The sequence below is a fragment of the Panulirus ornatus genome, chromosome 57 (assembly GCF_036320965.1).
Source record: "Panulirus ornatus isolate Po-2019 chromosome 57, ASM3632096v1, whole genome shotgun sequence".
In the NCBI taxonomy this organism is placed as follows: domain Eukaryota; kingdom Metazoa; phylum Arthropoda; class Malacostraca; order Decapoda; family Palinuridae; genus Panulirus; species Panulirus ornatus.
Genome location: NC_092280.1, coordinates 31,980,688 through 31,995,112, shown reverse-complemented (window position 1 = coordinate 31,995,112; position 14,425 = coordinate 31,980,688). Strand labels below are relative to the sequence as shown.

The window sequence follows — 14,425 nt, the reverse complement described above, 5'->3', positions numbered from 1 at the left end:
GAGAGCTTGGGAAGTGAGTCAGTTGTTGTTCACTGATGATACAGCGCTGGTGGCTGATTCATGTGAGAAACTGCAGAAGCTGGTGACTGAGTTTGGTAAAGTGTGTGAAAGAAGAAAGTTAAGAGTAAATGTGAATAAGAGCAAGGTTATTAGGTACAGTAGGGTTAAGGGTCAAGTCAATTGGGAGGTAAGTTTGAATGGAGAAAAACTGGAGGAAGTAAAGTGTTTTAGATATCTGGGAGTGGATCTGGCAGCAGATGGAACCATGGAAGTGGAAGTGGATCATAGGGTGGGGGAGGGGGCGAAAATCCTGGGAGCATTGAAAAATGTGAGGAAGTCGAGAACATTATATTGGAAAGCAAAAATGGATATGTTTGAAGGAATAGTGGTTCCAACAATGTTGTACGGTTGCGAGGCATGGGCTATGCATAGAGTTGTACACAGGAGGGTGGATGTACTGGAAATGAGATGTTTGAGGACAATGTGTGGTGTGAGGTGGTTTGATCAAGTAAGTAACGTAAGGGTAAGAGAGATGTGTGGAAATAAAAAGAGCGTGGTTGAGAGAGCAGAAGAGGGTGTTTTGAAATGATTTGGGCACATGGAGAGAATGAGTGAGGAAAGATTGACCAAGAGGATATATGTGTCAGAGGTGGAGGGAACGAGGAGAAGTGGGAGACCAAACTGGAGGTGGAAAGATGGAGTGAAAAAGATTTTGTGTGATCGGGGCCTGAACATGCAGGAGGGTGAAAGGAGGGCAAGGAATAGAGTGAATTGGATCAATATGGTATACCAGTGCTGACGTGCTGTCAGTGGATTGAATCAGGGCATGTGAAGCGTCTGGGGTAAACCATGGAAAGCTGTGTAGGTATGTATATTTGTGTGTGTGGACGTGTATGTATATACATGTGTATGGGGGTGGGTTGGGCCATTTCTTTCGTCTGTTTCCTTGCGCTACCTCGCAAACGCGGGAGACAGCAACAAAGAAAAAAAAACCTACAATGATAATATGAATATAACTGCAAAGATGAGAAACAATGGGGAATAAGGTCATGTATCTCAGTGAATGTAGGTTTGCAGTAGGGGTGTGTGATGTCTCCATGGTTGTTTAATTTGTTTATGGATGGGGTTGTTAGGGAGGTGAATGCAAGAGTTTTGGAAAGACGGGCAAGTATGCAGTCTGTTGTGGATGAGAGAGCTTGGGAAGTGAGTCAGTTGTTGTTCGCTGATGATACAGCGCTGGTGGCTGATTCATGTGAGAAACTGCAGAAGCTGGTGACTGAGTTTGGTAAAGTGTGTGAAAGAGGAAAGTTGGGAGTGGGTGTGGGTGGGAGCGGGGTTATTGGGTACAGTGGGGTAGAGGGTCAAGTCAATTGGGAGGTGAGTTTGAATGGAGAAGGGATGGAGGAAGTAGAGTGTTTTAGATGTCTGGGAGTGGATCTGGCAGCAAATGGAACCATGGAAGCGGAAGTGAATCATAGGTTGGGGGAGGGGGGCAAAAATCCCGGGAGCCTTGAAGAATGTTTGGAGGTCGAGAACATTATCTTGGAAAGCAAAAACGGGTATGTTTGAAGAAATAGTGGTTCCAACAATGTTGTATGGTTGCGAGGCGTGGGCTATGGATAGAGTTGTGCGCAGGAGGGTGGATGTGCTGGAAATGAGATGTTTGAGGACAATATGTGGTGTGAGGTGGTTTGATCGAGTGAGTAATGTAAGGGTAAGAGAGATGTGTGGAAATAAAAAGAGCGTGGTTGAGAGAGCAGAAGAGGGTGTTTTGAAATGGTTTGGGCACATGGAGAGAATGAGTGAGGAAAGATTGACCAAGAGGATATATGTGTTGGAGGTGGAGGGAACGAGGAGAAGTGGGAGACCAAATTGGACGTGGAAAGATGGAGTGAAGAGGATTTTGAGTGATCGGGGCCTGAACATGCAGGAGGGTGAAAGGCGGGCAAGGAATAGAGTGAATTGGATCGATGTGGTATACTGGGGTCGACGGGCTGTCAATGGATTGAATCAGGGCATGTGAAGCGTCTGGGGTAAACCATGGAAAGCTGTGTAGGTATGTATATTTGCGTGTGTGGACGTATGTATATACATGTGTATGGGGGGGGGTTGGGCCATTTCTTTCGTCTGTTTCCTTGCGCTACCTCGCAAACGCGGGAGACAGCGACAAAGTATAAAAAAAAAAGTATGAATTATGTACATGTGTATATATGTATATGTCTGTGTGTGCGTATGTATGTGTGCATTGAGATGTATAGGTGTGTATATTTGCGTGTGTTTACGTGTATGTATATACATGTGTATGGGGGTAGGTTGGGCCATTTCTTTTGTCTGTTTCCTTGCACTACCTCGCAAACACGGGAGACAGTGACAAAGCAAAATAAATAAATAAATAAAAATATATATATATTATTTTATGGTGGAAGTCGAGACTAGGACAAAAGTCCACATTGAAAGCGGGCCGTAATTGAAAGGGCCACATATATATCAAGTTTTTCATATGTTTTATATTATCATGTATATTTCTACCATGTATAATTTTATCAGGTATATTGTTACCATGTATATTGTCATGTATATAATAACCTCGTATATTATTATGAATGGTTCCCATATTCAAATGTTACCAAGTATAATATTATCATGAGTAATGTTACCAAGTCTAATGTTATCATGTATAATATTATCACAAGTGTAGTGTTACCATGTATATGTATATGTGTAATGTTGCCATATATATTATCATGTATGATAGTATGTATTATCATGTATGATATTTATCCCTGGGGATAGGGGAGAAAGAATACTTCCCACGTATTCCCTGCGTGTTGTAGAAGGCGACTAAAAGGGGAGGGAGCGGGGGGCTGGAAATCCTCCCCTCTTGTTTTTTTTGTTTTTTTTAATTTTCCTAAAGAAGGAACAGAGAAGGGGGCCAGGTGAGGATATTCCCTCAGAGGCCCAGTCCTCTGTTCTTAACGCTACCTTGCTAATGCGGGAAATGGCAAATAGTTTGAAAGAAAAAGAAATCGACAATGATTATATTATCATAACTGCAATGATAAGGAACAATGGTGAATGACGTTACATACCTACAATGATAATATAATCATAACGGTAAAGATGAGGAACAATGGTGAATGAGGTCATGTATCTACAATAATAATATTATCATAACTGTAAAGATGAGGAACAATGGTGAATGAGGTTACGTACCTACAATGATAATATAATTATAATTGTAAAGATGAGGAACAACAGTGAATGAAGTCATGTATCTACAATGATAATTATAACTGTAAAGATGAGGAACAATGGTGAATGAGGTTATGTACCTACAATGATAATATAATCATAACTGTAAAGATAAAGAACAATGGTGAATGAGGTTACGTACCTACAATGATAACATAAATATAATTGCAAATATGAGGAACAATGGTGAATAAGGTCATGCATCTACAATGATAATATTATCATAACTGTAAAGATGAGGAACAATGGTGAATGAGGTTACATACCTACAATAATATAATCATAAGTGTAAAGATAAAGAACAATGGTGAATGAGGTTATGTACCTACAATGATAATATAATTATAACTGTGTTGGGTGATTTGAATGCAAAGGTGAGTAATGTGGCAGTTGAGGGAATAATTGGTATACATGGGGTGTTCAGTGTTGTAAATGGAAATGGTGAAGAGCTTGTATATTTATGTGCTGAAAAAGGACTGATGATTGGGAATACCTGGTTTAAAAAGCGAGATATACATAAGTATACTTATGTAAGTAGGAGAGATGGCCAGAGAGCGTTATTGGATTACGTGTTAATTGACAGGCGCGCGAAAGAGAGACTTTTGGATGTTAATGTGCTGAGAGGTGCAACTGGAGGGATGTCTGATCATTATCTTGTGGAGGCTAAGGTGAAGATTTGTATGGGTTTTCAGAAAAGAAGAGTGAATGTTGGGGTGAAGAGGGTGGTGAGAGTAAGTGAGCTTGGGAAGGAGACTTGTGTGAGGAAGTACCAGGAGAGACTGAGTACAGAATGGAAAAAGGTGAGAACAATGGAAGTAAGGGGAGTGGGGGAGGAATGGGATGTATTTAGGGAATCAGTGATGGATTGCGCAAAAGATGCTTGTGGCATGAGAAGAGTGGGAGGTGGGTTGATTAGAAAGGGTAGTGAGTGGTGGGATGAAGAAGTAAGAGTATTAGTGAAAGAGAAGAGAGAGGCATTTGGACGATTTTTGCAGGGAAAAAATGAAATTGAGTGGGAGACGTATAAAAGAAAGAGACAGGAGGTCAAGAGAAAGGTGCAAGAGGTGAAAAAAAGGGCAAATGAGAGTTGGGGTGAGAGAGTATCATTAAATTTTAGGGAGAATAAAAAGATGTTCTGGAAGGAGGTAAATAAAGTGCGTAAGACAAGGGAGCAAATGGGAACTTCAGTGAAGGGCGCAAATGGGGAGGTGATAACAAGTAGTGGTGATGTGAGAAGGATATGGAGTGAGTATTTTGAAGGTTTGTTGAATGTGTTTGATGATAGAGTGGCAGATATAGGGTGTTTTGGTCGAGGTGGTGTGCAAAGTGCGAGGGTTAGGGAAAATGAGTTGGTAAACAGAGAAGAGGTAGTAAAAGCTTTGCGGAAGATGAAAGCCGGCAAGGCAGCAGGTTTGGATGGTATTGCAGTGGAATTTATTAAAAAAGGGATGACTGTATTGTTGACTGGTTGGTAAGGTTATTTAATATGTATGACTCATGGTGAGGTGCCTGAGGATTGGCGGAATGCGTGCATAGTGCCATTGTACAAAGGCTAAGGGGATAAGAGTGAGTGCTCAAATTACAGAGGTATAAGTTTGTTGAGTATTCCTGGCAAATTATATGGGAGGGTATTGATTGAGAGGGTGAAGGCATGTACAGAGCATCAGATTGGGGAAGAGCAGTGTGGTTTCAGAAGTGGTAGAGGATGTGTGGATCAGGTGTTTGCTTTGAAGAATGTATGTGAGAAATACTTAGAAAAGCAAAGGGATATGTATGTAGCATTTATGGATCTGGAGAAGGCATATGATAGAGTTGATAGAGATGCTCTGTGGAAGGTATTAAGAATATATGGTGTGGGAGGCAAGTTGTTAGAAGCAGTGAAAAGTTTTTATCGAGGATGTAAGGCATGTGTACGTGTAGGAAGAGAGGAAAGTGATTGGTTCTCAGTGAATGTAGGTTTGCGGCAGGGGTGTGTGATGTCTCCATGGTTGTTTAATTTGTTTATGGATGGGGTTGTTAGGGAGGTGAATGCAAGAGTTTTGGAAAGAGGGGCAAGTATGAAGTCTGTTGGGGATGAGAGAGCTTGGGAAGTGAGTCAGTTGTTGTTCGCTGATGATACAGCGCTGGTGGCTGATTCATGTGAGAAACTGCAGAAGCTGGTGACTGAGTTTGGTAAAGTGTGTGAAAGAAGAAAGTTAAGAGTAAATGTGAATAAGAGCAAGGTTATTAGGTACAGTAGGGTTGAGGGTCAATTCAATTGGGAGGTGAGTTTGAATGGAGAAAAACTGGAGGAAGTGAAGTGTTTTAGATATCTGGGAGTGGATCTGGCAGTGGATGGAAACATGGAAGCGGAAGTGGATCATAGGGTGGGGGAGGGGGTGAAAATTCTGGGAGCCTTGAAGAATGTGTGGAAGTCGAGAACATTATCTCGGAAAGCAAAAATGGGTATGTTTGAAGGAATAGTGGTTCCAACAATGTTGTATGGTTGCGAGGCGTGGACTATGGATAGAGTTGTGCACAGGAGGATGGATGTGCTGGAAATGAGATGTTTGAGGACAATGTGTGGTGTGAGGTGGTTTGATCGAGTAAGTAACGTAAGGGTAAGAGAGATGTGTGGAAATAAAAAGAGCGTGGTTGAGAGAGCAGAAGAGGGTGTTTTGAAATGGTTTGGTCACATGGAGAGAATGAGTGAGGAAAGATTGACCAAGAGGATATATGTGTCGGAGGTGGAGGGAATGAGGAGAAGCGGGAGACCAAATTGGAGGTGGAAAGATGGAGTGAAAAAGATTTTGTGTGATCGGGGCCTGAACATGCAGGAGGGTGAAAGGAGGGCAAAGAATAGAGTGAATTGGAGCGATGTGGTATACCGGGGTTGACGTGCTGTCAGTGGATTGAATCAAGGCATGTGTATGGGGGTGGGTTGGGCCATTTCTTTCGTATGTTTCCTTGCGCTACCTCGCAAACGTGGGAGACAGCGGCAAAAAAAAAAAAAAAAAAAAAAAAAAAACTGTAAAGATAAGGAACAATGGTGAATGAGGTCATGTATCTACAATAGTAATATTATTATAACTGTAAAGATGAGGAACATTGGTGAATGAGATTATGTACCTACAATGATAATATAATTATAACAGTAGAGATGAGGAACAATGGTGAATGAGGTTACATACCTACAAAGATAATATAATTACAACTGTAAAGATGAGGAACAACAGTGAATGAGGTCATGTAATTACAATGATAATATAATCATGACTGTAAAGATGAGGAACAATGGTGAATGAGGTCATGTATCTACAATGATAATATAATCATAACTGTAAAGATGAGGAACAATGGTGAATGAGGTCATGTATCTACAATAGTAATATTATTATAACTGTAAAGATGAGGAACATTGGTGAATGAGATTATGTACCTACAATGATAATATAATTATAACAGTAGAGATGAGGAACAATGGTGAATGAGGTTACATACCTACAAAGATAATATAATTACAACTGTAAAGATGAGGAACAACAGTGAATGAGGTCATGTAATTACAATGATAATATAATCATGACTGTAAAGATGAGGAACAATGGTGAATGAGGTCATGTAATTACAATGATAATATAATCATAACTGTAAAGATGAGGAACAATGGTGAATGAGGTCATGTATCTACAATGATAACATAATCATAACTGTAAAGATGAGGAACAATGGTAAATGTGGTTACATACCTACAATGATAATATAATCATAACTGTAAAGATGAGGAACAATGGTGAATGAGGTCATGTATCTACAATGATAATATAATCATAACTGTAAAGATGAGGAACAATGGTGAATGAGGTTATGTAATTACAATGATAATATAATCATAACTGTAAAGATGAGGAACAATGGTGAATGAGGTCATGTATCTACAATGATAACATAATCATAACTGTAAAGATGAGGAACAATGGTAAATGTGGTTACATACCTACAATGATAATATAATCATAACTGTAAAGATGAGGAACAATGGTGAATGAGGTTATGTACCTACAATGATAATATAATCATAACTGTAAAGATGAGGAACAATGGTGAATGAGGTTATGTATCTACAATGATAATATAATCATAACTGTAAAGATGAGGAAAAATGGTGAATGAGGTTATGTAATTACAATGATAATATAATCATAACTGTAAAGATGAGGAACAATGGTGAATGAGGTCATGTATCTACAATGATAACATAATCATAACTGTAAAGATGAGGAACAATGGTAAATGTGGTTACATACCTACAATGATAATATAATCATAACTGTAAAGATGAGGAACAATGGTGAATGAGGTCATGTATCTACAATGATAACATAATCATAACTGTAAAGATGAGAAACAATGGTGAATGAGGTTAATTACCTACAATGATAATATAATCATAACTGTAAAGATAAAGAACAATGGTGAATGAGGTTATGTACCTACAACCAAGGGGACATCACACACCCCTTTTGCAGACCGACCTTCACTGGGAAACAATCACTCTCCTCTCTTCCTACATGTACACATGCCTTACATCCTTGGTAAAAACTTTTCATTGCTTCTAGCAGCTTACCTCCTACTCCAAATACTCTTAAGACCCTCCACAAAGCATCTCTATCAACCCTATCATATGCCTTCTCCAGATCCATCAACGATATATACAAATCCATCTGTTTTTGTAAATATTTCTCACACATATTCTTCAAAGCAAACACCTGATCCACACATCCTCTACCACTTCTGAAACCACACTGCTCTTCCCCAATCTGATGCTCTCTACATTCCTTCACCCTCTCAATCAATACCCTTTCATATAATTTCCTAAGAATGCTCAACAAAGTTATGCCTCTATAGTTTGAACAATCACCTTTATCCCCTTTGCCCTTGCAAATGGCACTACACATGCATTCCACCAATCCTCAGGTACTTCTCCATGATCTATGCATACACTGAATATCCTTACCAACCAATCAACAAAACAGTCATCCCCTCCCTCAACTGCCATACCATCCAAACCACCGCCTTGCTGGATTTCAATCTTCCGCAAAGCTTTCACTACCTCTTCTCTCTGAACCAAACCATTCTCCCTGATCCTTTCACTTCACATATCACTCTGACCAAAACATCTTACATCTGCCATTCTATCACCAAACACATTCAACAAACCTTCAAAATACTCACGCCATCTCATTCCATCACTAACTGCTAATACTCCTCCCTTTGCCTCCTTCACCGATGTCCCAATTTGTTCTCTTGTCTTACGCATGTTATTTACCTCCTTCCAAAACATCTTTTATTCACCCTAAAGGTTAATGATATTCTCTCCCACCCAAACTCTCAGTTGCCCTCTTTCCAACCCTTATACCTACCTCTTGACCTCCTGCTGCTTTCTTTTATACATCTCTCAGGCATTTGCATTCCTTCCTTGTAAGTATCATCCAAATGCCTCTCTTTTTTCTCTTTCACTAACAACTTTACTTCTTCATCCCACCACTCACTACCCATTCTAATCTGCCCATCTCCCACCTTTCTCATACCACATGCATCTTTTACACATACCATCACTGCTTCCCTAAATTCATTCCAACCCTCACCCACTTCCCTGGTATCATTTGCTCTCACCTTTTGCCACTCTACACTTAATCTCTCCTGATACTTCCTCATACAAGTCTCCTTTCCAAGCTCTCTTACTCTCATCACTCTCTTCTCCCCGACATTCTTTCTTCTTTTTTGAAAGCCTCCACAAATCATCACCTTCGCTTCCACAAGATAGTGATCAGACATCCCATCAGCCCCTCTCAGCACATTAACATCCTATATCACAGGGGATAGGGGAGAAAGAAAACTTCCTCCTGCATGTCACAGAAGGCCACTATAAGAGGTGGGAGCTGGAGGCTGCAAATCCTTCGCTTCAGTTTATATTTTTCCAAAAGTAGGAACAGAGAAGGGAGCCAAGTGAGGATTTTCCCTCTAAGGCTCAGTCCTCTGTTCTTGATGGTACCTCACTTACACAGGAAAAAGAAAATATGGATGAAAATAATTATGTATATGTATGTTATGTACATATCTATTTTCTATTTATTAATGTATTTATTAACTGTAATGAACCTAATAACCTTGCTCTTATTCACATTTACTCTCAACTTTCTTCTTTCAAACACTTTATCAAACTTAGTCACTAACTTTTGCAGTTTCTCACACGAATCAGCCACCAGCACTGTATCATCAGCGAACAACAACTGACACTTCTCAAGCCCTCTCATCCACAACAGACTGCATACTTGACCCTCTCTCCAGAACTCTTACATTCACCTCCTTAGCAACCCCATCCATAATCAAATTAAACAACCATGGAGACATCACACACCCCAGCTGCAAACCGACATTCACTGGGAACCAATCACTTTCCTCTCTTCCTATTCGTACACGTCTTACATCCTTGATAAAAACTTTTCACTGCTTCTAGCAAATTACCTTCCACACCATATACTTTTAATACCTTCCACAAAGCATCTCTATCAACTCTGTCATATGCCTTCTCCTGATCCATACATGCTACATACAAATCCATCTGTTTTTCTAAGTATTTCTCATATAGATTCTTCAAAGCAAACACCTGATCCACACATCCTCTACCACTTCTGAAACCACATTGCTCTTCCCCAGTCTGAAGCTCTGTACATGCCTTTACCCTCTTGATCAATACCCTCCCATATAATTTCCCAGGAATACTCAACAAACTTATACCTCTGTAATTTGAGCACTCACTTTTATCCCCTTTGCCTTTGTACAATGGCACTATGCAAGCATTCCGCCAATCCTCAGGCACCTCACCATGAGTCATACGTACATTAAATAACCTTATCAACCAGTCAACATCTTTTTATTCTCCCTAAAATTTATTGATACTCTCTCACCCCAACTCTCATTTGCCCTCATTTTCACCTCCTGCCTCTTTTTTTTTTTTTACACATCTCCCAGTCATTCGCACTACTTCCCAGCAAAAATTGTCCAAACGCCTCTCTCTTCTCTTTCACTAACAAATTCTTCATCCTATATGTTTAAGAGAGTCGATGGATCTTTCTTTGTTTCCGAGAGAAAGAGAGAGAGAGAGAGAGAGAGAGAGAGAGAGAGAGAGAGAGAGAGAGAGAGAGAGAGAGACAGAGAGAGAGAGACAGAGAGAGAGAGAGAGAGAGAGAGAGAGAGAGAGAGAGAGAGAGAGAGAGAGAGAGAGAGAGAATTAATGGGATGGACTTGATAGTAACACAAGGATCAGTCTTAGGATTGGTTCCCTTTCTCATATATATTAATGATAATGATAATGGGTTGCATAGCAAGATATCAATATTCACTAATGATACAAGCTGGGTAATAGTCTATAAATGAACTTGTACCTCTACAGCTTTAAACAGACACTGATAAACTGGGCTCATAAATGGCACATGAATCTTAATATCGATAAGTGCAGTTTTACATATTGGTAGAAAAAATGAAAAGGCAAGCTACAATATGAATTCTGCTGAACTGCAAAATGTAGATGAGGAAAAAGACTTGGGTTTAATAATCTCTGGTGACCTAAAGCCAAGTAAGCAGTGCACAGAAGCAGTGAAAGGAGCAAAAAAAATTCTTGGTTTCATGCGAATTGCCTTTGAATTTAAGTCCAAGGAAATCTTCCCTACTCTTTACAATTCATTGGTTCATTCACATCTTGAATATTTTGTTTAGTTTTGGTCACCTTACCTAAGAAAAACAAAAAGATACAGAATGGAGAGAATACATCAACGAGCAACCAAGATAATTCCCTGACTGAGAAACAAATCTTACGAGATGAGATTATATGACTTGAATCTATCTAGCTCAGAAAAGAGGTTAAGAAGTGATCTATAACAATTATTCAAAATGATAAAGGGCTGTGATAATCTTTATCTATCAAATTATATAAGGCCAGACTTGTGTCATTTTACTCAAAGTAATGGATACAAGTGCATGGAAAAATAATTGATCTTGAATGGAGTAGAGAACTTTTCCTTCAACAGGATTCTTAATAATTGGAATGATTTTCAAGGACAGTTGTTGAAAGCAGCACCATAGTTATGTTTAAGAATTGACTTTATAAATATTTTGCTTCAAGTGCACGACTTTCGTTATTTGTGCCTCCATAGTCAAAATGGCAATTTGCAGGTTATTCTCTTTTAATTATCTGTGTGTCTTTTAACATTTACCACACTATTCTGTGAGTTCCTGACATCTTCCACTATCACAGACAGCCTCGAAAGGACACAGTGGTCTATTGCTGTTTGAATTCTTTTGTATACCTTTGTATTGTGAGCTACTGCATGATGAAGCAATCCCCTCATATCTAATGTTATAATAATCTGCCCACTAAGGTCTGACAAGGATCCATTGTGACCTCTGTATCAAAGTTCACAAGATGAAAATGGGAAGCACAATAAACTTGCCACTGTTAACAACAAAACTAACGTACTGACAGAGGCAAGTTGCTTCTCCAATTCATTGATGGTTTTCACATCTTATAAGTTATCCAAATACATGTACGAGATGTTGAATACTAGGATTGCATAAGGAAGCCAAATGGTTATGACAGGATAGGAGGCATTTTCTGTGCAAGAGTGAATGGAGATAAATCTTACCCAGCAACTAAATACATTTACAAGTGCATAACTAGGGCATGTTTCAGTAGCATGAAAAATTAATTACTTTTGTTACACAAGAATAATTCAAAAAGTAATTTGAAGCTCTATGCATGTGATATACCTCACAGAAGAGGGAATAAAGTTGAGGTTAGCAGGATAGATCATAAAAGAAAATCACAAAAATAAATATCTGACATACGGCTGTGCGAATTCAGGAAATCCTTGCTCTTCATTGAAGTCAGTTCTTCCATGAGCAGCCTCTCGCTCATGGACAGCATATTTTCCTCCACGGTTGCGCTTCACAATACACACAATGATAAGGATCAGAAGCAGGAATGCAATAGCAAGCATCATACCAATAAACCAACCACGTGTTGCAATACTGTCAGCAGGGCGGCGAATCACACCAGAGGACTGTGAATAAAGGGAATAAAATTTAACAATATGCTGAAAAAGTGGTTTATATATACATAATGTTTTTTGCAAATACAACTAAACATAATAAGGTGCCCTCTTGCAAATCCAAGACTCCAAAAATCAGTTCCCTCAGTAAAACCAGTTACTTCTATGAGAGACATCTTTGGGCTAATAATCTGGGGAAAACTCTACAAAATCAAATACATGTGAACATACAATTTTAGCAACGTAAGAGGTCACTTCATGTGTTTGGCACTCCAGACCCCAGCATTTACATCAGCATACTCCACTATTTTGAGGCATTTGATTCTTATTCTTTTTATATAATTTTGCCCTTCATACAAAATTAAATTGTCTTCATAAAAAACAACAAACAGCCTCCATTGTACTTGCAATGCAAAACACAATGCAAAAAACTGAAAAATATGTGGCACAAAAGTGAAGTTGATGGTTTCTTTAACTCCAAAGGAAGAGAATTATGTCAGGTTCAATGGATTATGCTAAATGTACATCGATACTGTTATTATTACGGAGAAACTGCACGAGTGACACTGAATAATTGCTGAACGAGATGAATGAATGGAGACAATAGTGTACCTGATTTTCTTCAGCTAAATGATGGAGAAATCATGGATATGATCATGAATCCTAAGGGAAGTGACACTGAACAATGAATGTATGGACACAATGATGTAGCAGTTGTTCTCCAGCTAAATAATGAAGAAACCATGGATATGGTCATGAATCCCAAGCATGATAAATGGAAAGACAATGATAATGCTAATATCAATTTATTGATGGAAAAAATATATAAAGACAAGTATACTGAAACGGATGACGTTTTGGCTATAGGTTTAGAACAATGGAGCTTTATAACTGAGTAAGAAATGCTGTAAATATATCAATGATGGAAAAACTCAAAATGAAGAGGCCTAAATATATGAAACAGATGATGAAGTTAGTATATCTCTGAAAGAGCAACACCCTCTTCTGCTCTCTCAACCACACACTTTCTATTACCACACATCCCTTTTACCCTTTCATTACTTACTCGGTCAAGCCACCTCACACCACATATTGTCCTTAAACATTTCATTTCCAACACATCCACCCTCCTCCGCACAAACCTATCTATAGCCCATGCCTCGCAACCATACAACATTGTTGGAACCACTATTCCTTCAAACATACCCATTTTTGCACTCTGAGATAATGTTCTCACCTTCCACACATTCTTCAACGCTCCTAGAACCTTCATCCCCTCCCCCACCCTAGCATTTATGGATTTGAAAAAGGCATATGATAAGAGTTGATAGAGATACTTTGTGGAAGGTTTCAAGAGTATATGATGTGGGAGGTAAGTTGCTAGAAGCAGTGAAAAGCTTTTACTAGGACGTAAGGTATGTGTAGGAGTAGGAAGAGAGGAAAGTGACTGGTTCTCTGTGAATGTTGGTTTGCAGCAGGGGTGCATGATGTCCCCATGGTTGTTTAATTTGTTTATGGATGGGATTGTTAGGGAGGTGAATGCAAGAGTTTTGGAGAGAAGGGCAAGTATGCAGTCTGTTGTGGATGAGAGGACGGGAAGAGTCAGATGTTGTTCGCTGATGATACAGCACTGGTGGGTGATTCGGGTGAGAAACTGCAGAAGTTGGTGACTGAGTTTGGTAAAGTGTGTGAAAGGAGAAAGTTGAGAGATATGAATAAGAGCAAGGTTATTAGGTTCAGTAGGGTTGAGAGACAAGTTAATTGGGAGGTAAGACTGAATGAAGAAAAACCGGAGGAAGTGAAGTGTTTCAGATACATGGGAGTGGATTTGGCAGCAGATGGAACCATGGAAGCGGAAGTGATTCACAGGGTAGGGGAGGGGGAGAAGGTTCTGGGAGTGTTGACGAATGTGTGGAAGGCAAGAACGTTATCTTGGAGAGCAAAAATGGGTACATTTGAATGAATAGTGGTTCCAACAATGTTATATGGTTGCGAGGCATGGGCTATAGATAGGGTTGTGCAGAGGAGGGTGGATGTGTTGGAAATGAGAAGTCTGAAGACAATATGTGGTGTGAGGTGGTTTG

At 39.4% G+C, this 14,425-nt stretch overlaps 1 protein-coding gene across 1 annotated transcript in view; it reads right to left on the bottom strand.

Annotated features, from left to right (window-relative positions):
- Positions 1–14,425, bottom strand: part of Nrg (Neuroglian) — a 206,214-nt gene that overhangs the window by 20,794 nt on the left and 170,995 nt on the right. The window contains exon 19 of the mRNA XM_071695113.1: positions 12,139–12,353. Coding sequence (XP_071551214.1) covers positions 12,139–12,353 — 215 coding nt within the window. The remainder of the gene's footprint in view (positions 1–12,138; positions 12,354–14,425) is intronic.